At 42.0% G+C, this 25601-nt stretch overlaps 1 protein-coding gene and 1 long non-coding RNA gene across 9 annotated transcripts in view; one reads left to right on the top strand and one right to left on the bottom strand.

Moving 5' to 3' along the window:
- Positions 1–643, top strand: part of LOC105460266 — a 1713-nt gene extending 1070 nt beyond the window's left edge. The window contains exons 3-4 of the long non-coding RNA XR_975804.1: positions 252–302; positions 403–643. This is a non-coding gene — a long non-coding RNA (uncharacterized LOC105460266). The remainder of the gene's footprint in view (positions 1–251; positions 303–402) is intronic.
- Positions 1–25601, bottom strand: part of LOC105460273 (disks large homolog 4) — a 305292-nt gene that overhangs the window by 263193 nt on the left and 16498 nt on the right. For all 8 annotated transcript variants that reach the window (XM_011706715.1, XM_011706708.1, XM_011706727.1 and 5 more), the window contains exon 2: positions 18189–18325. In XM_011706715.1, the coding sequence (XP_011705017.1) occupies positions 18189–18325 (137 nt within the window). The remainder of the gene's footprint in view (positions 1–18188; positions 18326–25601) is intronic.

Here is a 25601-nt window from a genome sequence, read left to right as displayed (position 1 = left end):
AACTGAATATACTAATGAATTCTTTTGGGCTCTGTGTGCTATCTGGGTATGAATTGCCATAAAGTCTCTAACGTACCGTGAGTCAGAATACATACATGGATTCAATGGATTGAAGGTGTTTGAAAGTCCTATGAAAGTTACATACCTTACGGATGGGATATAGATTTGTGTTACATAATATTATGTAGTATTATATAGTAGTATTACATAGTATTATCTTTTTTAAAATAATAATTTTTTTTATTTTTTAGTGGATATGAGTCGACAATTTCAATGTCACGAGATTGCGAATAAAGAATATCGTGAGTAATATTCTTCTTCCTAACATGTACATGTAAGATTGTTATTTACGTAATTGTGTGTATAATATTTAAAAAACAATAAATTTTTATCATTTTTTAGTTCATGTGGTCAAGAGATATATAGATATATAGTTGGGTTTATAAATATCACTCACAAAAAATGGACAAGAATGTAGTCGCAGAATCGCCAGAAAAGAATTGAATTTTTTGTGGCGTGAAAAAATGCTTCCATCCCTGTTGATTTAGTAAATTTTTTTGATTTGAGAAAACTTTCTCTTTGGATTGTGTTCCTATGAAATTGAAGAAATTTAATAAAATTACAATAATTAGATTATATTCTACAATTAGTAATATTTTAAAAGCTATAATAGTTAAGTCTAATTTTAATACTTAAAAATATGATTTGCTTTACGTATACATTTTTTCTTCTTAACATTCCTCTCAAATCCTCTTCTTGTTTTTTTTAATACGTATTAAATTTTATTATAATTTTAGAATATATATAAAGTTATAATATTTGCAGTATGTATCGTCGTATAGGTACCTATACAATGCATACTGCAAATATTATAACTTTATAGATATTTTAAAATTGTATCTATAATGTGGAGATATCAAGAGATAAAACGTTGTTAGCCTCGGATAAAATATAATACATACTTATAAGAAATAGAAATATAAGAGATACTTATCGCATGAGCAGAAATTATTAAAAATAAATTATCTCCAAAGAACTATTATTTCTAACCGTTTCCTTCAAACTTTCTCTCGATTACACAAGTATGTACATTGGATTCTGTCAACTAATTTTAATGTACGCTTAATAAGCATCACAAAAAAAATAGATAAGGAGAAGTTGAGGAGAGAGAGATAGCTACGAGGGGAGGGAGGTAGATAGGTAAATAAATGGGATAAAGCTAAGATATATCACTACAGAAGAGGACGTGAGTAGGACGTAAGTACGTACATGAATACAACAGAGACAGCTGTAGAAAGATGAATGAGATGAAAATAGTTATAGGGAAAGAGAGAATTATACAGAGGGAGAAAGACCGTCACGTACCGCTGTAAAAATAAAAAAGAACTATTGCGATGTATTTTTTATGGGAGAGAAAGACATATATCGCTCTGGGAGGAAAAGAAAGTCACTATGAGAGAAAGAGAGAGAATTCATGCCCTATACGAATCCGCTTCCTTAATGGATCCTTTGCCTAGTGACGTTACACCCCTTATCGCGCGGTCCTCTCTTTCCCCTGCACCATCCCACGGAACACCCTGTAACGTATACTCATAACTATTTACCCGCTCGGCGAGAATGCGGGCCTCCGTTCGGGTCGGCGCGATAGCGCCGGATACAGATCGCTTAGTTACACAGCATTCGATAATTATATCACCAAAATTCAATTCCGCGGACTCGTGTCCGAAGAGGGGCCGTAGAGGGTGCATATAGGGCGAGCGCAATCGCATCTCTCCACGGCGCGTCAATATTGGCACAGAAGCGGAACGCTGCCGTATCCCCAAATTCTATTCGGCCGCGTTTGTACGTATGCTGAAAGCCGCGGGAGCACACACACGCGCGCGCGCGCGCGCGCACAGGACGCATATACATACAGGCGGGCGCGCGGGCATACATATGTCTCTCCTCTTGCGAGCTGTGCCGATAACCGGAATTGATAGAACGCCGTATAATAATTATAAGCACTCGGGAGCGAGCGCGGGGTGAGTGCCGCAATCCTGAATTCTCTCCGGTCGTTACCGCGTGCGCGATGACCAGTGAACAATGACACGCGCTTCCGAATGCATAATTCATCGGGATATACCCGCAATATACGCGGATACGTCGTCAATCATATGAATTATTTGCGTCGCGAAGACGGCGATCGATCTCCGCCCCGGCTTTCTTTCCGTTCGCTCTATCTCGGATCGGTGCGGCATTATATATGTATACGCCGAGGAATATAATCCTTTCGGTAAGTCCTCCCGACGCGGCCTCACAATTTTCCGCATCATTTAACTCTACACGCGTCGTCGCGCAACGCTGATCATGCGTATCAAGCTTGATGGCGTTATTATCTTTCGAGAGTATTCAATACGAGAGCGTGCGAACGGATAAGTGCGATTTGATTGATTAACTTTGATTAATAATGAATTTTCTGAACGGCAAGCGCGGGGCATTCGGTATCACAAACAAGCCGCGCGAATAATACGACCAAGGGAGAAAAAGTGGTATACAAAAACTAGCTTTTACTTCTGCAAATATATTCAACTATTAATTTCAATGGTTCTTTTTATTCGATTACACGCTTACATAAATGTATCGCCCGCGCGGAATTTCCGATACCGTCTAAACAAACGCGCGCGCGTTTTATGCGAGGCACGAGTCGCATTTGTTGATCGCAAACACGCGCGATCCGACGCCCGAAGTCTCGTTGGATCGGAGAGAGAGGGGGGGGGGGAGGAGCAATTAATCCACCGCCATCAATCCGGCTGGACGCTGCGAATTCTTTTTCGCCGCGCCACGGAGACGGAGCGTGGAGGCGAGAGAGGTGAAAACTGTCGGACAGTAATTTCCTCGAAAACGGATAATTACGGAGCGAGGCGGAAGTCAGAGCTCATTCCGGCCACCGTGAAATTTCATTCGCCTCGATTTCTCACGCGCCTCGCCGCCGCGGGTAGAGAAGCGGCTCGTTGTCTGGACGTGAAGAAGAGAGATAGAGAGACAAGGAGGGAGAGGGCGAGACGGAAAGAAAGAGAGAGAGAGAGAGAAACGCTCTCTCGCTTCCGGAAGCAGCCAGCCACGACCAGGCAGACGATGCACGCCACATCCATCAAGCGGGATGAGAACGGCGTTGTTTCGTGTACGGGTGACGTGGTGTTACGAAGGCAGTCAGGCACCACCACCACCACCACCATCACCATCACCACCACCATCGCCACTGCCGCCACCCCGTCTCGTCGACGTTCAAGGCGATACTATGCTCGGATGGGAATTACGCGAGAGGCGAGAACGATGGCCTACGTGTTGTCTGCCGCGCGCGGAGATGCGCCAGCAGGCAGCAGCAACCCCCGAGAGCAGCTCTACGAACGGCACATGCACGCTCAATTTCCGAGCTCGCCGGACGCGCCGCGGCTCGCTTTATTGCAAACACGTCTTTCAGACACTTTGCAACCGTATAACGCTATTCCGCTATAAGTTAAAGTTGGAGAAAATTAGGGGGGGGGGGAAATGGGGGGAGGCTCGCCAGTCGAGAAGCTCTCGAGTATAGTTAATCGATGCCAAACATAGTCGGCAAAAAAGGGACGATTTGTTGCGCGTTATCTCGCTGAGTTACGAGCTTTCCACCCCTCCACACGTCGGCGCGCGCAATGTAACATAGCAGGGTCTACTTGTTCATACACGCTTCGGACCTTTTTTTTCCGTCAAGCGTGCAAATTACGCGATGTGTAACGCTTCCGCGCGCGCGAGTGCTTCACATATTTATAAACTTCTAACGATTTCGTCAAGTAATTCCCGTTCGCAAACATCACGCGGGAATATTCTTATTAATTCTCAACCGCTCTAAGAGCGCGGCGTGTTATTCATACACGACGTGTTTGTTCTGCGCGTGGAAATGGCAACGAGCCAGATAGCGACATTTTGTGACATTTTCCGGCGGTAAAGTGCAATGGGACATTTTCCGACGGCGGAGAGCGAGTGTACATTTTACGCGAAGCGCTTTTTCGTCGTCCAACTGCGCTTCCCCCTGTTGTGATAAACTGCCATATTTTTCTATGCCTTGGACAATTATCGTTAGCGTCGTCGTATCGATTAAATGCGCCTTACGAGTCACAATCGCAAAATTTTGCCGGGACGATACGAAAAAGAGGCTTTCGACGAGTCGATTAAAGGAACTCGTATTTCACGGAGATTCCGCTATTAAGAGACGAGAGAGGCGCACGAGTAGACAGACGCGACAATCATAATAACTCGGAATATACGCTGCGCGACACACAAAGCGTTTTGTGCGCGTAGAATATCGCGCACAATGTATCAACCCCGTCGTGGCGCGGCGCGCATTAAAAATTAGCTCGCAAGACGGCGTCCGCCGGCATTATATTTTTTCGCCGGGCTTCCTTCAACGTCGGAAACGTCAACACGCGCGCATGCCACGCTCAGCGGCAATTCGCCAGAGCGAACCCGGCCGTCTATTACGGCGGAAGTCACTTTATTGCAGCGAAACGTGCATCTCGTCTACCTGCCGCGTCGCGCGGGCACACAATTTTTCCCTCGCGCGCCAAATTTTTGTCCCGCCGTTATTAAATTCCGCTCGTCATCAGCGAGATTCTGATCTACGTTTCTATATGTATCTATATGTGCGTAGATCCCCGTTGTCACTCGCACACACTTCATTAATTATCCCGTACATCTGTTCGACACGTAATATCAGCGCGAGCGCACGAAATGTCATCGCCTAACTCCCGAGTTTCTCTCTCTCCACGGCGCGGCGCTCGCACGAAATGAGGAAAGTTCGATCGTAACCGCGCGCTCGGCGGAGAAATTCGCCGGGGATATATAATTCCGCAGAAATCTCCTGCTTTTTTTTCGCAATGGGCTGCGACGAAAATCGCACTTCACTCTTCGCCGTAACAGCCCATCTTCTCTCTCTCTCTCTCTCTCTTTCTCTCTCTCTCTCTCTCTCTCTCTGTCTCTCTCGGTACGCCACGGAACTTTGAGCTATCCAGCTGATACTGACTTGATATGAGACTCGACTCGACTCGGCGGTACAGCGGGGATTTCGTTTTCGGATATATAGCGTTAAATTGAGCTCAAGTGTTCCTCCACGTAACCGTTTGTGTAACGCAAAATTGTGATTTCGTCTGGCGCGAAAGTTTCGCGACCTGTTTACGAGGACTCGACGGACTAGTGCGCAGCAAGAAGCTATTATATCGTTCGTGTCGATAACGGAGGTTACGGAATTTAGATTTATGACATATCTGATATTTGTAAATATCTGCAATTTAATTAAGTAGTTTATATAGTTTATATAGAGTTTATATAGAGTAATAAAAACAATATTATGTGATCATCTTCAATTGTTATTCTTCAATGTTATTTTATCAGTAAGTGTGAGAGTCCTGTATATACCTGAAAGTACCGCGCTAATTCATAATTTGTATTTATTTATTTTATTTTTATTGCAAATAACACGATTTGGACACGATTAGGAGGAAAATTTGACCAATTAATATCTTGTAAAATTATGATTTTACAGTTACGTCAGTTGCAGAAACTTTCATTAATTTTACCGTTAATTATTCTCATTCACAAACAACAAAATATAGCCAATATTTAAAATTAACATAATAATCAACAAATTGTTCCAAAACACTTGTTCCGATGTACGATTATTAAGCTTATGAAATATACCGTTGTATAATGTAACATTATACGTAATGCAATCTCTCCTCTTTATTACAATCTCGATATTCGATATATATTAAGAGGATGCTAAACTCCATTTTACCGATAAAAATACCATTTTTGTTGTGTATTTTGTACCAAAAGCGGGAAAAAATAAAATAATTACTAGATTTCGTTATCCATTTTAACTAATGCTGTCAATTTACCAAAATGTTTACTTCGTGAAAAAGTTAGGCAGGTTATATGTTCGAAATAAAGATAGGGCCAGATGTACAATGAAGAAATGAATACATGTGAGTCGTTAGAATTAAGTATAGAAGCATAAATAAAAATATATTGGTAATCGATAAATTTGTGTATATGTATGCGTGAGATATATTGATGTGGTAGTAAACATTCATATCATTATATACACACTACTACATCAATATCGCACACATACATACAAATCGTCGGTAAAACAGCAACATTTTGGAGTTTGATCTCGAGTTTAGGATATCCCCTTAACTCTTGGTTCGTGCAGAAAACGAGCAACGTGGATATCCTTCCGGCAACATCGAAAATGGAAATGGGCCAGGCTTCCATTAACTCCACCGACGAGAGCCTCTAATAAACACCGTAATCCCCCGTTTCCTCGGTTTCTGCGCTTCCGCCGCCTTCGCAGATCCCGCGGGATCCTTCTTGCGTAATCCACACGAAGGAAGACGGCGTTCGCGGAGGTAGAGACGGCCGGCAAGAACACCGGCACGGCACCGGCCGGCGCTTCCGATGTTACGAGCAAAACAACCGGTTCGGCAATTTGTCAGACGGTGATTAATTGGCGAGCCGCCACCGGCGCTCGCCCTCTCATCGACCTCCCAACGTTGGCGACGAAGGCGTTACGGGCACCATCCCGCGCTGGTCGGAATTTATGCAACGAGTTCTCGCCGGTAGATTGTGTGTCATCACATGACGCTCCGAGTGCGGTAAACTCCTGCCAGACGGATGCAGTTTGTGATTCGAATATAAAAAAAATTTACCATATGTCGTGGATACCTGATATAATAATCCTTTACATCAGGATATATGGGAAAATATTGGAATAATTGCAGATCTTTCGATCTGACTCTCTCGTAATATTGATCATGAATGAGAAATATGTATACCGACGGAAAAGAAACATACAAAAGAAAAAATTGTAACTTTTTAAAAAAGTTACTTGTACAATATTTATCTTTTTTTTTACTCATCAATTGTAATAAAAAACGAAATAAATTTAAGATTTGAATCACAATACTTTGTTAAAACATATCGTACTATTAACAACATTATATCAGTGATAAAATATCGGAAAATGATTGTAATTGGATAAAGTAATAATAGTCCAAAATACAGATACAATGCTCTTTTCCGTTGGTATCACACATTACGTGAATCTAATTTCGCATATACGTACTTTCGAGTACATTTATTTGTATTCGCGGCAGACAACGTTGGCAAAATTGACAAATATATGTCTAGACATATGTAATTCAAGAAAAAGTTGTAGCGAGGAAAACTGTATACGCTGCAAAACAAGTAGTGAACAAGCTGGCTGGACACGGTGAATTGTGATCACGGACGGAGAACGCCTCAAGGACCCTCCGTAAGTAGGTGTTCCGGGTGTCGCCCATACATTTTGTGGGGCTGTAACGAGATCTCGTAACTCGTGTCGCATCGTCCGGACCAACTTCGGTCGCTATTGTGGTCGGAAATTTAATGTTGACCGTTAAGTAAAGGGTCTGCGAAGTGGAGGCGTGGACATCGAATTTCAGCTAACAAACATCTGCATTAATTTAATTATTAATGAAAATGTTCAATTAAACTCTTGACAAATTAAGTTGCCTCTACTAAGAAATATATGCGAGAAGTTTAGTAGGTTCATATTTTAATTGAAATTTTTGTAAGTTTACTCTTGACTTTCTTATGTCTTAACTTTTTTTTAATATCGCCTACAATTTGCATTTATGGAATGGGAAGAGAGCGATTATTTAGAGATTCTGCGTTTCATGAATGATATTAAAACCTTTTCAGAAATCTTTTCAGAAAATCTTCGTCACGCGATGTTTGATGAATACTTTTTTTCTTTTCGAAGATCCGGCAGTCAGTAAACGTGTTAAGAAAATTAAATGTATTCTACTTTTTCGGAAAGAAATGCGTACGAGAGCAACAATTTTCAAGAGCGACATCTATTTTTTTTTTTCACGGAAAGAAAAATATTTCCGGAACACATCCTGTGTGTTGCATGTGTATGTAGGTATGTATGTATGTATGCAGCATGCCTAGTAAGAATGCCCCTTTCGTCGCAAAGCTCGAAAAAAAAACTCTCTCTCCCTCTTTCTTTTTTTTCAACATTTTTCAGGGTAACCGTGCGTGCGTCGTCACGCAAAATTACTCACAAATCCGCCTTCCCTCCGGCAAGTCGATAAGCTGTAAGTCAAATGGATTTCGCTTTATCATGGATAGTGGAAGGTACGGAGCGCCCGGGAGCTTTATCCACGTACTACGAGGGTTTAACCCATTGCTCGATTCAGTTTGGCAGCAAAACTGATGGGAGGAGGCATTGCGCGATCGAAGCGTGCCGTACGCATGAGAGCGCGCGATATCGTTGATTGACAAAATCGTTTCTACGGATATCGTTATATGCGCGAATAATCCGAAAGAAATCTATCGCAGCTGAAGATACGTATAAAATTTCAAAGCACATATGTAAAACGTGTACTCTGCATGATGTTATCGGACACAGTATTACATAATGGCCATCGATTTATTTCATTCTTATAATATATGCGTTCTTTATAATCAAGAACCTTTTTTCTCACGAAACTGTATAATTATACGTGGGACTATATTGCAATAATTAGCGGCCTGGCTTATATTAAGTGCAAGTTATATTAATAAAGAAAGATCGCTGAAAAGAATCGATACATTGAGGAGCTAAAGTTAAGAAAAGTGGTATAGCGCACAGTAACTTTTGAGCGTTTCCACGCGCGCTGGGAGAGTTTAGATTGGATGAATTCGCGCGTGGATGCGATACAGGTTGGAGAGCAGTCGGGCACGATACTTGTTGGATGAAAGGTCCGATGGCGGGGGCAACAGAGGAGCGCGCGCGCATACCGCTCTCGCTGGGAGTAATTTACGAATATTTTACAGCTCCCTAAAGCCGTAAACGCAACCGACCGCGTATATTTGCGCCGTGCCTGCCGCGGATATTAGCTTCCAGTCTCGTGTATGCCCCCGGGGGCAGAAGACGTAGAGATAGTCGGGTGATGAATGTCCCGTCAGCGGGACGAGGTGGTTTGCCAAAACCTTTCCGAGGAGAGACGCAATAGTCGTCGTGACCTCATCTACTTCTACCGTCGTGGATTGTATCCTAAATAGTTTGACGAGAGAGACGGGATGACGACGAGGATCCCGCGGATTCCCAGCTTCTCATCCGTCCGCGTCCCTTCATATTCGTCTACCGCGGATTACGTCGATAACGACGAAGAAATCGCGCGAGGACTTTTGAGATCTGCGATCGGCAAATCTTTCGCAGATTTGAATATCACAGTAATGGCTGTTCCAGCGGCGCGAGGAAAATGGGGATTTCTCATTGAATCCAGATACATTGGTGTACGAGCCAAAAAGAACGCGAGGAATATATCGTACCGAATGATAATAATATCCTATTATACGCATGAATATGTGTATTTTCACGCTATTTTCGTAGAATTACAGTTATACGTTTCTAAAATTTTGTTGCAGCTTATACAACAAAAGGCTTTTAATGCGGATTTTAATTTAAGCTATAAATTAAACTCGCGTCAGATATGAAAGAAGAGACGCATTACGTGAGAATGAAATATGTAACCGCTGATTTTGTTCTGCAGCTGTCGTAGTTGATATAAATCGCACGAATATCGGGTGTTGTTTACAACATATGCGATATAGGCTTGACATTTTTTTCATCAATATATTATACGATATCCATCATCGCGCGGTAAATTTTCGTGATTTGTAGAAGTTGAAATCTTGTTAAAAGCACACACCGACGCATTAAGCGAGAAAAATCGGCACTAAATCCGCGATATCCCACCTTATGGAAAATTATGTAAAGCGACGTCTATCTATGGCTTCAGAGAGGATAGAAAGGCATAAAACGGCATAATATCTCGTGTGGAGGTAAGGGTTGCGGAATAAGATGGCCCCGTAACCAACATCGATTTTCTATTTATTCTAAGATTATACCGTTATCTCACTCAATGATATCTTGATTTCTCGTTGCCGTTGTTTATTTCTGATTTATGCGGTCCAAGATACATTTGATTTCTAAAATAACATTTCATCGCAGTCTCTCTATTTGCTCCAAGCATTGTATTCAGGGAAATTTGATATAAAATATATTTCTATACTCATCCACAAAAAAATATATGGGCCAATATTACAGCGGTCCATTTTTTTGCAGATGAGTACACAGGATGTTCCCCGAAATTCACGAATCAAAATATCATAGCAAAAAAATTTTTGAAAAATTAAGTAAAAAAGTTTTTGTAAATAAGTGTGCGACTTACTATTGCCCGCTGCTCATGGGCATGTTTAACCGTAATTTATAATTTATAAACCAAATTTAAACTCTTATATCTCAAAAATTATTGCTTAAAATAAAAATTTACAAATAACTTTTTTACTTAATTTTCTGAAGACTTTCTTACTATGCTCTGTTTTGATTCGCGAATTTTGGAACACCTTCAGTAATTCAGCTGCAGATAATCTTAAATAGACGTTATTGAGACAATACAAGACAAATTTTCTTGTTTCGCGTGACAACATCGTACGGCAAAACCGACAGCAAACTCGTCAACGGCTTTTCCGCATTTCCGCAAAACGCGCGCGAGGTGACACGCGCGTCGTTATCCGGCGGAGATCAAATTAAATGCAGCGAACGTCGTGGAGATCTCTTGGTGTTATTGCCGGTTTTGGTGTGTTATCTTATCGTCGACAAGAAGCAAAAGAGAAATGCGGGACGCGGACGACAGTTCGGCTCTCACGGTCTGACGCGATAAGAAATAACGGGCTCCTCGTTAGGAAGGATAAAGTCGAATGACGGTCGGTCGAGGAGAGGCGGAGAAGTCACGATAAGCACGACGGTCGTAATTGGGGGGATATTTGGCACGGGGGGTGGCATTGTTCTTTTGCCAGCCGATTTATTTATTTTTTTCCCTCATAATAAATGTCGCGCGACGTTCCGTTCTTTTTGTCCGGGTAGGAACAAATAGTCCGACGGAGGCGAACGGCAAATCGCCGTAACTTTTCAAACACCACACGTATTCGCGATGCCATATCTCTCCGAATAATTAAACAAATATTACAGTGCGGAATAAAAACGAATATAAAAGCCGTATGGTGTTAAATAAATTACTTTTGAAATAGCGCGTATGTAAAATGCCTTTTATTTGCGCGGTGATTTTATTTTTTTTTTCCATCGGTCGAACAAATCTCCGCCATACGCAATAATTGTCGTTCTCACTATCGCGGGGGAACTGCAATATAGTTTATCGTATGATAAAGAATTTACGTAAAGTAGCTTACTGTCGCGGAATTTGAATTGTAAAACGAGACGCGGCTTTGTATCGGTTATCCGATATTTACGCGATGTTGTCCAGCACTTTCACAAAACTTGAAATGCGACACGGATTGCGAAATTCTTTTCAACCGCCGCGCTGTGCGAAATAGCGGCGCGAATTTTCCCGGTGGGGCAAATGAATGGACTGGCATTCGCCGCGCAATGCATTAAGTTGCCAGCCACAAACGCATGCATTTTTAAACGGATCGAAGGGCCGGGTAATGCTCTCGTTTGGACTTTCTTCCATTTATCGGGAATGGACGCGTTTTCCCGAGGCGAAATGGGTTTCGGGTTGCACGGGCGACTCTGACTATAAATTCCCTTTGTCGCCGGAAAGAGGAATGTCGTGCGATCGCGGGTGCGCACACGCGCGCGCCCGTTTCGAGGAGCACAGTCTTGTAATCCTCGCGATTACGTAATCCGTTTTTAACTCACGCGACAGTTTTCCGCGCGATTCCGCGCAATGAAATAATTACGCGAGGTGAAATCCGTGCGACTGCGATGCCGGGACTCGCTCGGGAGTGTGAGTGACCCCCATCTGTCTTGATAGCATTCGCGCGCTGCGAAACGTCGAGTCGCAAGACAAAAACGAGAAGCAGCTTTGTCCTTTGCCTCCTGCCCGCCGCGTCCATCCGGCAGCGAGCAAGCGCGCTTTGTGCGCGAAACGGCTTAAAATTCTCTGCGCTCATTGTCAGAGCGCGGCAGCCGGGAGAAAAGTTCTCGCATTCTTCGAAGGTCTAAGCAATACCCCCGTGCCGTTAACCAGGCTCGCGAGTAACCTCGGGAAACTGCATCTAAAATGGGAGCCACTCTCTCTCCAATGGCACGGCAAAGTTTTCCCCATGGAAATTTTAACGTGGATTTCGCGCAGGGATTGAAAAGCTTCGGATATCGTATGCATGCATCATGCATGCGCGTTTGAGTATCGCTTACACTAATGACGTTAAGAATGCGAAAGCACATTCTGTCTGTGAAGTTCACAACAAGAAAAGCAGCAGTCGCGTCCCTCGTGAGATAGAATTTAGGGTAAATGATGCGAGAGAGAGAGAGAGAGAGAGAGAGAGAGAGAGAGAGAGAGAGAGAGACACGCTCGTTCGCAAACTGCCGCTCTTAGAAAACTCAAGCCTTCGGCGCCCAACCTTCGGAAAATTAAATTACTTACTGTCCGATATTGTTTACCGATACTTAAATCGACACGACGAGCACCGACAGTTTAATCTCTTCGCGGCCTTCACCGCTTCCCTCCTCTCCCCCCTCCCCCCCCCCTGCTCATCTCCGCCCCGCGGAAAAGAAAGGTCAGAGGAACGGAAGCGAGCGACCCTTATCGATTTCAGCGTTTCCCACGGGAAATCGCGTTCGTTCAGCGAGGAAGAACCGGGAAGGCGGACACCGTGGAAGGAAGGATATTCACGACGAACGGCGGCGGCGGGCGCAGAATTTTCCATTACACCGAGTGCGGTTACCCACCCTTATCATAGCGGTGCATATTCCAGCGACAGCGATGGGCGAAGGGGGCGACGACTACCTCTCGCGTAGTAATGGAAAACAAACAGGGAAAATATCGTCCGTTTACAATGCCGGCAATATTCCGCGCCCGGCACGCTCCTTAAAGCCGGATTCGCGGATACTCTCGGGGCGTGGCGGTGAGCGCGGTAAAAGAGTATATATATTTCTCGAACTTATTTTTGCGTGAGTATCGCGGGTAAGCCTATAGTGACGTGACGCGCGTCTAAAGTGACTAACTTTTTGACGTCGATCTCTCTACGATCGCACGAATGATTTTTCGGGTTTATCTATTTAAGAATGTATTACAGGTACTTATTTTTACAAATGTGATAATATTTATACATTAAATAAACTCTATACATATGTAAGTTCATAACATTTTATTTTTATTGAAGAATACACTTTTATAGTTTATTTACTTTATTTACTTTATTTGTTATTATTTTTATTATTACAAACTAAAATTTAAAAAATAATAACAAAAATCTCCAATTTTTTGTACAAGTACCTTAAATATTCAAAATAATTTATGCAAGTTTTACTGCAATTCACAGATTAGTTACAAAGAGTTAGAACAAATAAATATTTTATTTATTTACAGAAAAACTAATCTCTGCATCGCAATAAAATTTTACATCTTGAATACTTAAATTATTTACATAAAAAAACTGAGATTTTGTATTATTTTATACATTTCTATACATTTTTTAGAGCACAGACAAAAAAATACTATTTCTTATTGAAATAACTTTTGATCTAGATGGTAAACTATCGCTAAATTTTTTGTATTACTTTTAAATGTAATTTAGAATAATTTGTAATTTTTCATTATTTTTAAACTACGTATAATATTATCTTTCAAAATCAATACTAAGCTTCCGGATGAATGTTGCTCGAACAAAGTCATTAACCTTTACTATACATTATTGCTGCACACTTCTGTTATAATTAGGATTATCGGCTGCGCTGTTTTGGGGCCGAGCGTCTATTTATTTGAAATTGAACTCTTCCGTAAAACGGCGAACGAACGCGCAACCGGTCAGCAATGTGTATCGAAGTTTTGACAGCTAGCGAATAGCAAAGCGGCCACTATAACGAAGAACAGCGGCGTTGTTTCGCGACGGTAATGGCCCGCGTTTAATGCGCCATTAGAAGTTGTTAACTGTTGTTTCGGAAGAGCGCCGCGTTAGTTATATATATACGTATATACGATAGTGCACGACGCGACGATACGCCGTCGTTCGACATTGTTGTGCCGATTTATCGTTTTCCGGCCTCGAGAGTAAATTAAATGCTCTTCTTTTTTCGACGGTTTTTTTTATGGTAATTGCATTCCGCCAACGGAACGACATTGTTGAAAGCAAAAATTATTTTCTCTCTTTGAAAATCTGATCGACCATCGAACGTTTTCGCAATTTTCGAAGTCCTAATTGGACAGAAAATTAAATAACTCAAATCGAGATTTTGTTAAAGTGTTTAAAATTTTCAATGTTTATTAGTTAAAAAATATGATTTTATTTTCTTATTTTATATTATTTTGATATTTCGATCTTAATCAGTTCATAGATCAGGAAGTATTACATATATCTTTCATCATTATTAAGGAAATATTTTTCAGTTGAAATATTTCCGCAAGAAATATTCCGTATATATTAAACATGTCTACTATCAAGCGTCTTAATAACGATATTAATAAACATTAATGAACATGCATTTGGTAATTGCAAGTGAAGTAAAAAACATTTTCGAATTTGATTTGGCAATCACTCAACCAAACAAGCGATTCATTTTAATTATCGTCGCAATAATAGAGAGCATTCGATATGTAAGTAATAAAATTTTAAGTTATCAAATATTTGATAAAGTCGCGACTCGCGTTTTCCATTCCCATTACCATTCCTGATTCCCGATTATTTTAAAATCAAATAATACAAAAGCATCGCTTTTGTTTTTTATGCAATAATTGTTTTGATCAAAGCCTGGTCAAACTCACGTTTCAATTAATTTAAATTTAAAACTGCTATGGCTCGTGTATGTACAGAACCGATGTTGCATATTCTTGTTGCTTTTTTTAATGACAATACCGCTATTATTATAAACACTCTTTAAACAAGTAATTACAATGCAAATTATTTAACACTAACGTTGACGTGAATATACACAAACATACAGGTTGTAAAATCGAAGAAAAATCACAATAGCAGAACTATAGAGAGTTGTTTCGCAAAATTGAAAATACAGAAAAAACCGGCAGTATGCTGTATTACAAACATGGAGAGTTAGCCGAGCTCTTCGTTACGCGTCCTTTCATCGCGTATTTATGTATTTTCTAATAAAATTGCAAGCGAATCGAAGACTTTTACGGAAAAAGCCCGATTGAGAATTATATACATGTATGATGGCGATACACGCGGAAAGTATTTTATTAAGATATTGTAGTTTGAATTTATAATTGACGCTAATTTAATGCTCCGTTTTACTTGAGCTGCTCAGAGTGATGATACGCTCCATGATAAAGCGCAATGTAATTAGACTTTAATTACAACGCAATTTCTGCGAATTACATTTACTGCGCGCCAGCAGCGAATTGCAACATATTGATTCGTCTCCAATTGGTTGCCATAGCATTTCGCATTGATTCGTATAGTATATAAATCCCTCCATTTCCCCTAGTCGAAAGAGCGCGCGTATAGGTATGTAAAATCAACTCAAAAATTGTCAATTTCTATCGTAAAATTTTTCAACTAAATTAAACAATTTCTAAAAAGGTAACGTAAAAAATTTTTAATTTAAATGGTACAAAAAAGATATCTGAAAAGAAATCACGTAAGATTAATTAACGTGATGGAAGAAATGAGAGATACGGTCGATAACACGTCCGAAAACACAGGAAGCGCGGGCAGAATCTTGATCAAATTGTGCAGGAGAAATGCCGCGTGTGACGGACAAATCGAATTCGTAGTACTGATATATGCAATAACGTTTACTTGATCGTACGAACTATCTACATATTAGAGCGCGTGCACATATGCGGCGTAGATGGATGTACATACTGCAAGCATGTCGACACTCTGCCTATCCCCGTAGCTTATTACATACACGAAGAGAGCAAGAGAAGGGGGGCGGGGGGAGAGAGAAGGACGATACTTCGCTCGGCACGAAACATTGTTATCTGCGGTGTAATCCACCTTTGCTCGGCGCGCGCGCGCGCGCGCGTCGGCGTAATTGTAAAACGAACTGCAAACCTGGGAAGCCTCATTAATATTTTCGCTTTGTTCTTTTCTGTTAGTTGCACGCCCCGTAAAGAAAATGCGGGAAAGCTTTTATTTAAAATATCGGAAAATGTCGACGAGAAGAGGGCTAGGGAACGGAAAGGCGGAGAGAAGAGAAACAACATGGGATTTCCACGCGGCGCGTTTGTATTCCTTCCTGTAATTTCGACGCGCGGAGCGACCGCGCGGGAGGAGATATTATATAGCGGCATTATTATGAAGCGTCGTCCTGCTGCAGATCCTGCAGCGTCACGTCGAGTCGCGCGTGTCTTGGAACGCGCGTATCTAAAAGGCGTTCAGCTTCAGACGATTAACGCCGCTTTGCCGGGTGAAAATCGTGCGAAAAGATATACGCGACTCCTTTACCCGGAGTCTCCTTCCCCTTCCTCTCCCCCCCCCCGCCCCGCTCCTGTCCCGTGACGGGGAATTTCACGGAAGGTTTTTCGCACGCGCGTGCGAAAATGGGATATCTGCTCACGCGACGAGATGCACGTCCGGAATGCGTTATATAAACGTCGCGTCGTGAACGCCGCGCATTCAAAGAAAGCCGAAAATGTACGGAGAGCTACGGCTCTTGTGATGAAAATACCAAGACTTTTTTTTTTCGTCTCGCACGCACATCCTTTTCGTGCATGCTTATATACCACCGCTGCCGCTGACAGTATAATAGTTTCCCGTATCGATGTTCTTTGTATTATAGCTCGAACAGCGCGGGAAGCGGTGCTGTTCGAGCGAGATTATGTCGAAGATTGATTATGTTGCAGATTGAAGGACGTATTAATTCGGTGGAAATTATTGCTACAACTCGCAAATAGTAGCACGTAGGTAATTTCGTCAATATGGCATTCGATTACGTCGATATAATGTTTGATTAATTTTGCAAAATAATTTTGAAAAATGACGTCGATTAAATAATTGATGCACGGTCGACCGACGTAACAATGTATTTCGTCGTAATGCATTTTGCCGCACGGCGCGACAGCCTTTTCAGGGAAATGAATTAAAAATTTGTAATTCATATACAATAATAATAGCAATCAATTACACTTCAAACATTGAAAAAGGGAAAAAGATAGTAAATTAATAATGCATCAATAATAATAAAAAAAAAAGAAATTTGACAATATTCACATTACATTATTTCATTTAAATTTACAATATTATACTCTTGTTAGCAACAGAAATAGTCACTTTTATTGTTACACAAAAATATTTTTTCTAGTTTATAAATTATTATTTTCGAACAATAGCGTCGCCATCCAAATGTTATATTCGGTATTTTTTTTTTCGAGCAACATATCAATCGTACGAATAAATATGAGGAAAAAATTAACGGCAATTAGCGCACGATTCTTCGAAACACGTCTTCGAGGCGCGAATGTCATTTATTCAATTCCCTTGCGGAATGGCGGCTGTCGAGGATATTTCCGTCGTCCTCGCCGACGACGTTCGAATTAATCCGGAAGAGCCGAGCGTACGTGATCGTGGGATTGCACGGGGTTGCAAACAGCTCGCAATACGCAATCGTCGCACCGGCTGAATGTCACGTCGATCGTTCGCCATTATGACATCGGCGTCGATATGACGTCGCGACGGCGCATGTCGATTGCGGACGGGCTGTTTCGCAATTAGCAATTAAAATTGGCGGGCCGGCCGATTGATTGGACCCGCCGTGATATCCTGCGGCCCAATCGACTCGCCGATTATAATTACCAGTGCTAATTATGCCGCGGCGACGCGCCGCGCTGTGCCGCGGCCGCGCGAGGTATGATCAACACTCGCCGCGACGAATTACGCGCGGACTATTTCCCGCCATCGCGCCAACATTGTCGGGATTTCAATTCCAACAATTTCGCTCGGAATAACGAAACCGAGCGAACGCACGGCGGAGAGATCCATTTTTGCCGCGCGCCCGCGCGTCGAAATTGCGTCTCATCGAGATTTATTACCGGCTTCGACGCGCCGCACCGCGCCGCGCCTCTCTATTTGCTCGGAGAAATTCGCAACGTGATTCGCGAATCGGATGCGCGAGACGCATGCATATATATATGAATGGAAGAGAACAGACTTGTAACCGTACTCACGTCGTTCTGGGCAAAGGTCGGCGTGATTGGCCCGTCGCTGGCTTCCCATTTGTCCGCGATGCGGATCGTCTCCGCCGTTTTCTGCTGCACCGATTTCGACTCGTCGAGCAGCGTCAGCTCGTAAAACTCCTGGATATCTGCAACAGTCCGGAGAAAAAGGAAAAGACGTATTACCATCTGCCTCGCAGCTCTCGACGTAGGGAGGTAAAATCTCCGCGGACCGTATGACCCCTATAGCGTCTCTCTCCCAGAGAGACGCCGGGGGATTTCATTTCGTTTCTATCTGGCTTGCCTGCGTGCAAACGCCATGATAAATTGACCGGAGGACTCGATTTAGTCCGTTCGTTCGCATTCGGGGATGCGCGGAGGAAACGTCAGGGTGATATAATGGGGCGAACTGAGAGACAATCGGTCGTAAGTCGTGTTGTATAATAATGGAATAATAGATTTCGCGCTCAAGTAAGATTTGGGTATCTCGCCGGCCGGCTTATATGAACACGGCGCGGCGGTTATTAGGATGAAGTTTGCACGTTGGCAATTCAAGAGGTCGAGCGCCAAGTCGTGCGAGCGGGTGTCGCATCTTTGCTTGCGGTTGTGTGGCACCGAAAACTTTAACGCCGCCGCGCCGGTCCCGGAGACGTGAACGCGAAGCCGCACGATAAGGCGGTCACATAATTTTCAATAGTTACGTCGCTCGCGTAACTCGAGTGGACTCTCGAGCCAGCGCGTGTCGCGGCGCCCGCGTTCTCGAATATATATCACCGGCACCAGGATACGTCGGGTGCAGGTCGTCTGGGTCGAAGGCGCCCGTAACTCCTTGCCAGCACCGCTCGCTTCTCGCCACGACGTTGCGGAATGGGATAAGGCTGTCTTGTGACAACACGAGAATCGGACTACGTGGGACGTCGTCTGAATTAAGAATGAACCGCTTGTAACTTTCGAAAGATCGATTTTTTTTCGTACTGCAGTCGTATTCTTTTTGCGCGGTTTAGTGCATGGACATGTCCCGCAGGTATCCGGAAAGATTTCGGAAAAGTTGCAAAAAATGTAGTGTAAGTAAACAGTAGATATTAATATTTATTACGAAAAATGCAACAGATATGATATAAAAGTGTAGCGACAGTAAAATAATTTATAAGAATATTGTTCAAATAATCGAGTCAGTTCATAACATTCAAGACAAATGTAACGAACCTTTTCTTAAATATTGATCTCTAAAGAACAAAGATATTTTTTGTACTAATAATTATATCTTGTTAATCATTTTAGCAATATTATTTTAAATATTTTCTAAGAAAAATCGACATTATCGTCTGTAAGAAATGTGAACGATTATTTGAAAGAAATTATTATCGTGAATTTTTACAATTTAATTCCCTTTATCGATACTCGATGGAAAAGGCATAGAAAATTCAATTCTTTCTCCTGAGAAAGACGCCGGACTGTACCTACGCGGTTTAATTTCTCCGCGTATAATATCTCCGAGTTAAAGTAAATTTCCAACATATAACCCACAATTTTCTGCGCTTATTGTAGCGAGCATTACTCTCAATTTCTTTACTGAGCTTAGCGAGTGTCTTGCGCGTTAGTAGTCGTTAATGAATTGAAATTACGGTTAGCGCTTTGAGGCATTGCTCCCGAGAGTGTCGCGTATTAATTGTTCCCGCGTGAGCAATTCCTAAAGGTAATTTCCAAGTTACATCATTACAGCACCTGTGTGTTTCGCGCAATACCGAGCTTCCTATAATTATGCTCGTTAGTCGGTCAAGCAGGCTAAGTTTCTCGGTTTTCTCCGTTTTATCCGTCGAGATGACGCTTATATATAATTCTCAGAAAAACGACACCTCATCATTGTCATCATGTCTTCCTTAAATTATCAAAAGTCTAATTATGTGCGATTAAGAAAATTTAACTTTAATATAACTTTACATCGTATCCTTTGTCTCTGTTATTTATTCTCCCGTTATCGTTATAGAAATACGTTGTAGAAACTTCAATACAATATCATTGAAATTATTTGCTACGCTCGAGAAATCTCGACAGTTTGTCTGCGAAATCGCGGCAGCATCTTTCTACAAGACTTGTAATTATTAACTATAAATTATGTCACAGAATTGAGAAAAGATTGCGATATGTATTTTATTTTACTCTTTTTTTACAGTTTCTGATTTCACGGGAGCAAGAAATAAATTCGTTTCGTCACATCCCGTTTTATTTTCATATTTCCAACGACGATTTTAAAACTACGGACAAGTCTACCCAGTCGCGGGCGTTAGTCTCAAAAGGATTTTTTTTCCCCTTTCGCCCCGAGGCATGTGAATGCACGGGAAATTTCTAGAAAGTTGCGGAACGAAACATTTTATCTGTCGGTCGGGTGGAAATTCGGGAGTTTCAGTCGGTATAAATTCGCTCGCGAGCTTTGCCTTTTCTTTTTGACGCCTGCAATCAGCGCACCACTAAAATAATTTGTCGCACGCGAAAAAATTTTGAAATACCGTCAGCGTTGCCGTGTGTGAAATGTCTTCGTATATTCTCGTATTTGAAACGGAGTTGCTGGAACAATATCACGCGTTCTTCTCGAGATATCAGTAAAAAAAAGTAAAAGAGATGAGAATCTCGATTTGCAAGGGCGCTGTTTTTCACCTCCGCAATACAAACATCTCGCATGCGGCGGAGCCGGATATTTACGGCACTGGCGCCGTCGGGGGCGTTATTGCATTATAAATTTTCAAAGGGCGTCCCGATTCTCCACCGCGATAAAAATGTACATCAATCCCGTTCGAGCTCTCGGCAGAGGCGGTGGCGGCGGTGGCGGCGGCGGCGGCAGTGCCGCCATGGCGCAGCCCCCTTTCACTATTCTGCACGACGACGGTACCCTGTCTAAATATCACCCGGCGCATTTCTCACGTGGAATGCAAGAAATATATATCAAAGACTTATTTCAATCCCCCCGCCTTGCACGCGACGTTGACGTCGGTATGTGAAGCGCGCGCGGAATTCTTTTCGATGATGGGCATCCTGTGTATAGGCGGCGGTGCCTTTCCGCTGAATGCCGACGCCGCCGTGACGAAACTTATCTGACGTTTCACCCCGTTCCTCCCGCGAAAGAGAAAGATTTTAGCGTTGCTATACGGGTGTGCGAACTGCCGTCAGTATATAAGAAAATTTATGTCTTGATCTCGAAATACAAAATGCAAGACAGAGATCTAAAAAGTCGCCCTTTCGTTGATCTTTCAACTCGCCGTATTTAAAAAAAAAAAAACGTAACAGCATGAAAAAAATGATTAAAATCGAAATTATACTGAGGCATTCATAGTCGGTTCTTATATTTAAGACGGTTTTAAGTACAGTCTTCAGATGTCATAAGCCAATCACAAAGTCGTATTAGCATCTTAAGACATTACTTAAGACAATTTTGAAATAAAAACCGACTATGAATACCGGTCTGAATCTAAAAAATTCCATAAACAGTGGTGACGATTTTTAGAAACGTTACGAAATTGATTATGTAACAATGTTACGTGACTCAACGGTAATCGGGCAAAATTGTTTTTGAAACTGGGAAGGCGTGAAAAAAGTTGCGTAAAATAGTGCAGTACGCGTGCAGCCTCTAAGTATTGGCCTGATTAAATGTGCTCTATAGGGTGCTATAGTTATTCCATATCGTATAGCGATAATTGATTGCGAGGCAATCATACGTTCCTGTAGCGTCATCCCTTTATAATTAGCCCAATGTAACCGATGCCATCGCGGCTCGTTCTCTTACTAGTCCAATGGCTGGGATTGCAATTAGAGACGTAGCCATATCGATAATCGATGCATGCCGTGGGCATGGAATAATAATTAGATTACTGGTACTTAAATCCGATTCGCGATATACACAACCACGCTAGCGCTGCCTCGATATGTAGTAATTGGGCCATGTTGACGTTCCACTTATGTCATGCAATATCCACATTATATTACACGTATATTTGTTAAGCGTACCGTGTTCACGCGAGTCGTTATTATATACATATACATAACTCTCGATATTCTAACGTTTCGAGCTGTCGAAACGTTGCCGCGAAATTTTGCGGCGAAATGTCGCGATGAAAAAAGAGAGAGAGAGAGAGGGAGAGAGGGAATAGAAAAAAATGCAACTGGCACGATTGAAACGCGATAATTCAAAATTTCAACAGATTTTTTTTCCAGGCAGGATCTTTTCACCACAGTACGCGCGGCCGTAAATGACCTTTTTTTTCTTCCACTCGCAATTTATTTTACGTTCTCGCGTTTCCCTATTTTTTTCCCTACCGCGCGGTTGCCGACCGCAAAGTGCGTGCGATGAAAAAAGTTGCAACTGCACATCCAGGGGAAAATATCACTAGTCCGGCTTTTCGTTAATTTTCCACCGTTTCGCCGTTTCGTCTACCCCCCCTCCTCCTTTCCCCCCTCTGACGGACCGCAACGTTGCTCTTGTATTTTTTTACCCCCCTCTCATGGAATTACGAGCATAGTGCTTTATTACGTATTATGGTGGTGCATTAAAAAATTTGCGTTTCCTACGATAGCGTGATGCAAAATAGAAGAAAAAGGGCCCGAGAGGAAAGACGAGATTAAATTTGCATGGCGCTGGTTGACGCCGGGCATTTTTTAATGTACTTTGGCAGTTGGTATACTTTTGAATACTAATGCGCCTCGCGCTTAACGAACGCATTTTGTTTGGTTTATCAGATGAACGTGACGGCACGTCAAAGCCCGCTTGCTGCATAAGCTCGGAATTCCCGTTGCGACACATCGTCGAAATGAGACAACGCCGCTAAAATGTATGCGTAAATATTCGCACACATTAATTTGGATTTTTCCGCGGGCGTATTATGTTTGAAATTATATATATATATATATATATATGTGTGTGTGTGTGTGTGTGTGTGTGTGTGTGTGTGTAGAACAGAATCAGTTAAACATTTCATATTCATATTTTTAATTTTATATAAATAACGCCTCTCCATCGTAGAGAGATATATTTTATCGAAGACTGAAGAATTGACATTTGTGTTTTTGGAAAATGTAACTTTATCTTTAAAAGGGAAACACTGCGTAATCAAATACAATCTATGCGTAATTCCGCACACACGCCAAATAACGGGAAAGCTGATGCGATTTATTCAGCAAGATAAAAGCGAGTGATTTATTCAGCGTATAAATCTATTACGTGCGTTAAGAAATAAGAAGCTTTAGGCATGTAGGCAGTAATAATATTTTTCTCTCGTTCTCTACCGTTTTCGACAATGGGGGATAGAACGAAGCGCGGTTTATATTTTCTCAGTATCCAATATCCTATGTATTGCACCAATTTTCGCCATTTGTCCCTAGTTTCACCGTCTCGGACGGCAGAGCGGACGCGTAAAAGTCTACACGGTGAATAATTTTTAATTTTCCGCAATTTCCGGTTCCACAAAAGGAGCCGTTACGGGACTATCTTCTTGTCCCCTTGTAGTCTTCGCGCTTCGCTTTCACCTTCCTCTTTAAGCCGCGAAACGGAAGTAGGAAAGTTCGCAGGGAAAAGCAGGAAGGATGGAAGTTATTTACAGGAATGGCGTATCTCGTACGGGCAGGTCTCCACGGTTGATGTTAACGAGCTCCAGTTTATCGTCGGTTTCGTCGTCGTCCTCGTCCTCGTCCTCGTCGCTCTCGTCCCCGTTCTCGTCCCCGTTCTCATTCTCGCCATCCACCTCGTCGTCTCTTCATCGTCGTCCCCATACCGCACGCAGCACACAGACCGGAAAGTTCCGTCGGTGTGGAAATTACGTGTCGCGGGGGCTAAACTTCCGTCTTCGGCGGAGTACGAGAGGAGGAGTTGTTAACGCCTCGGCGCCGCGTGTAGCCGACCGACGTCGGGCGTCGCGACGCTCCGGGCGTGCGAAATGGCTCGTGATGTTCTCGCATGTGCATATTTACCGCGCGCCAATTCGCACGGCGGGCGACTCTAATCGTCGTAACTCGTAACGTTTCGACCTGACTGTACCTAATTTTTCCCAATCATCAAACAAACTTCAGGGTCGACGATGGTAGACAGACTCAAACGAGAGGAGAGCGAATCGCTACTTAACTAATCCAATATTTCCCTAACCCGATCGCTATTACGTCTGCTTTACTGAGCTCTAAAGTAACACGATTACATAATCAAACAGTCTCGGTCAAAGTTTCGAATTATCATAATAGCAAAGTTGTACGCGACCTGAAATCTACATACATTCTTGTCAATCATGTAATTGCGTCAAAGTTATATAAGCAAGACAAATAGTTCGTTATATAACGTTGTGACGACATTCGCAACGGCAAAGAAAAAACGAGAACGATTTAGATTTTGAAAAAATCGTTTTTAAAATTAAAAGATATTCACAAGACATTATATTGTATATTCGTTAAGATAATAAAGATGAAATAGAAGCATCAGTTTTGTTATCAGTCATTTCTCTCTCTCTCTCTCTCTCTCTCTCTTCCTTATTTAATCAATTTTTGAGTATATCTCAAGTATCCTTTTGTAACGACGTGCAACGCTTAGATTGTCTACTCCTTTGCTACTGATACATGGTGTTCGAATCATGAATAGTCACTCCGGATTCCCGCAGATACCAAAACCGCAACGAATTTCGCGCCGTAGAAGCAAGGCAGTCGACGAGGAAGGTACGGTGAGATGACATTATCCCCGAGTCGTCTGCTCATCGAGCGACATGCTCCTACGTCCTTAGACGCGCGTCCTTTCGCAATTACTGAACCTGCGGGTTCAGTGCGAAGCTTGATTTCATGCAAGAGATCCAATACACTCGGATCGACGCGAAATTTCAAGAGATAATTATAGTCAAGTACGCGAGAATGCTATCCACAGATTCGACGTATCCTTCAAGATAGAAACAAGAGAAGTATATTATGGGGAGAGGGGCGGGGGGAAGAAGGTTTCTAGTTTATACAGCTGGTTTCAAAGCTATTGAAAAACATTTTTTTCTACAAAATAAAAATATTTAGAGTATTGACATTTTACGTACGCGTTTTAAAAAATTAATTACACTACAGTAATTTTTTCGAGCACTAATTGTAAGATGAAGAACCTGAAATCAATCTTATTGACCCTTTAAACTAAAAATCTTTACGAAAAAAAAAAAAATTAAGCATTTTTATTTCCAATAACTATGCGTGCTGATGATGCAAACTTTGTATCCGGAATTATTTTCATATCGGTACATATTACATTATATACATTCTTTTTCAATGTACGTATTTCAATTATTTTTAAATACCTGTGCTATACATTTTCTGCACAGATATAAAATGTGTTTCTTCTATCATTTTTTATATGAGATAGAATTTACAAAGAGTTAAAAATGATATTTTATTTATAGCATAAATGTCATTAATGATATTTTATAA

Source organism: Wasmannia auropunctata, unplaced genomic scaffold (genome assembly GCF_000956235.1).
Source record: "Wasmannia auropunctata unplaced genomic scaffold, wasmannia.A_1.0 LD336101.1, whole genome shotgun sequence".
Taxonomy (NCBI): domain Eukaryota; kingdom Metazoa; phylum Arthropoda; class Insecta; order Hymenoptera; family Formicidae; genus Wasmannia; species Wasmannia auropunctata.
Note: the sequence above shows the minus strand (reverse complement) of the source record. Positions and strands in the feature narration are given on the sequence as shown.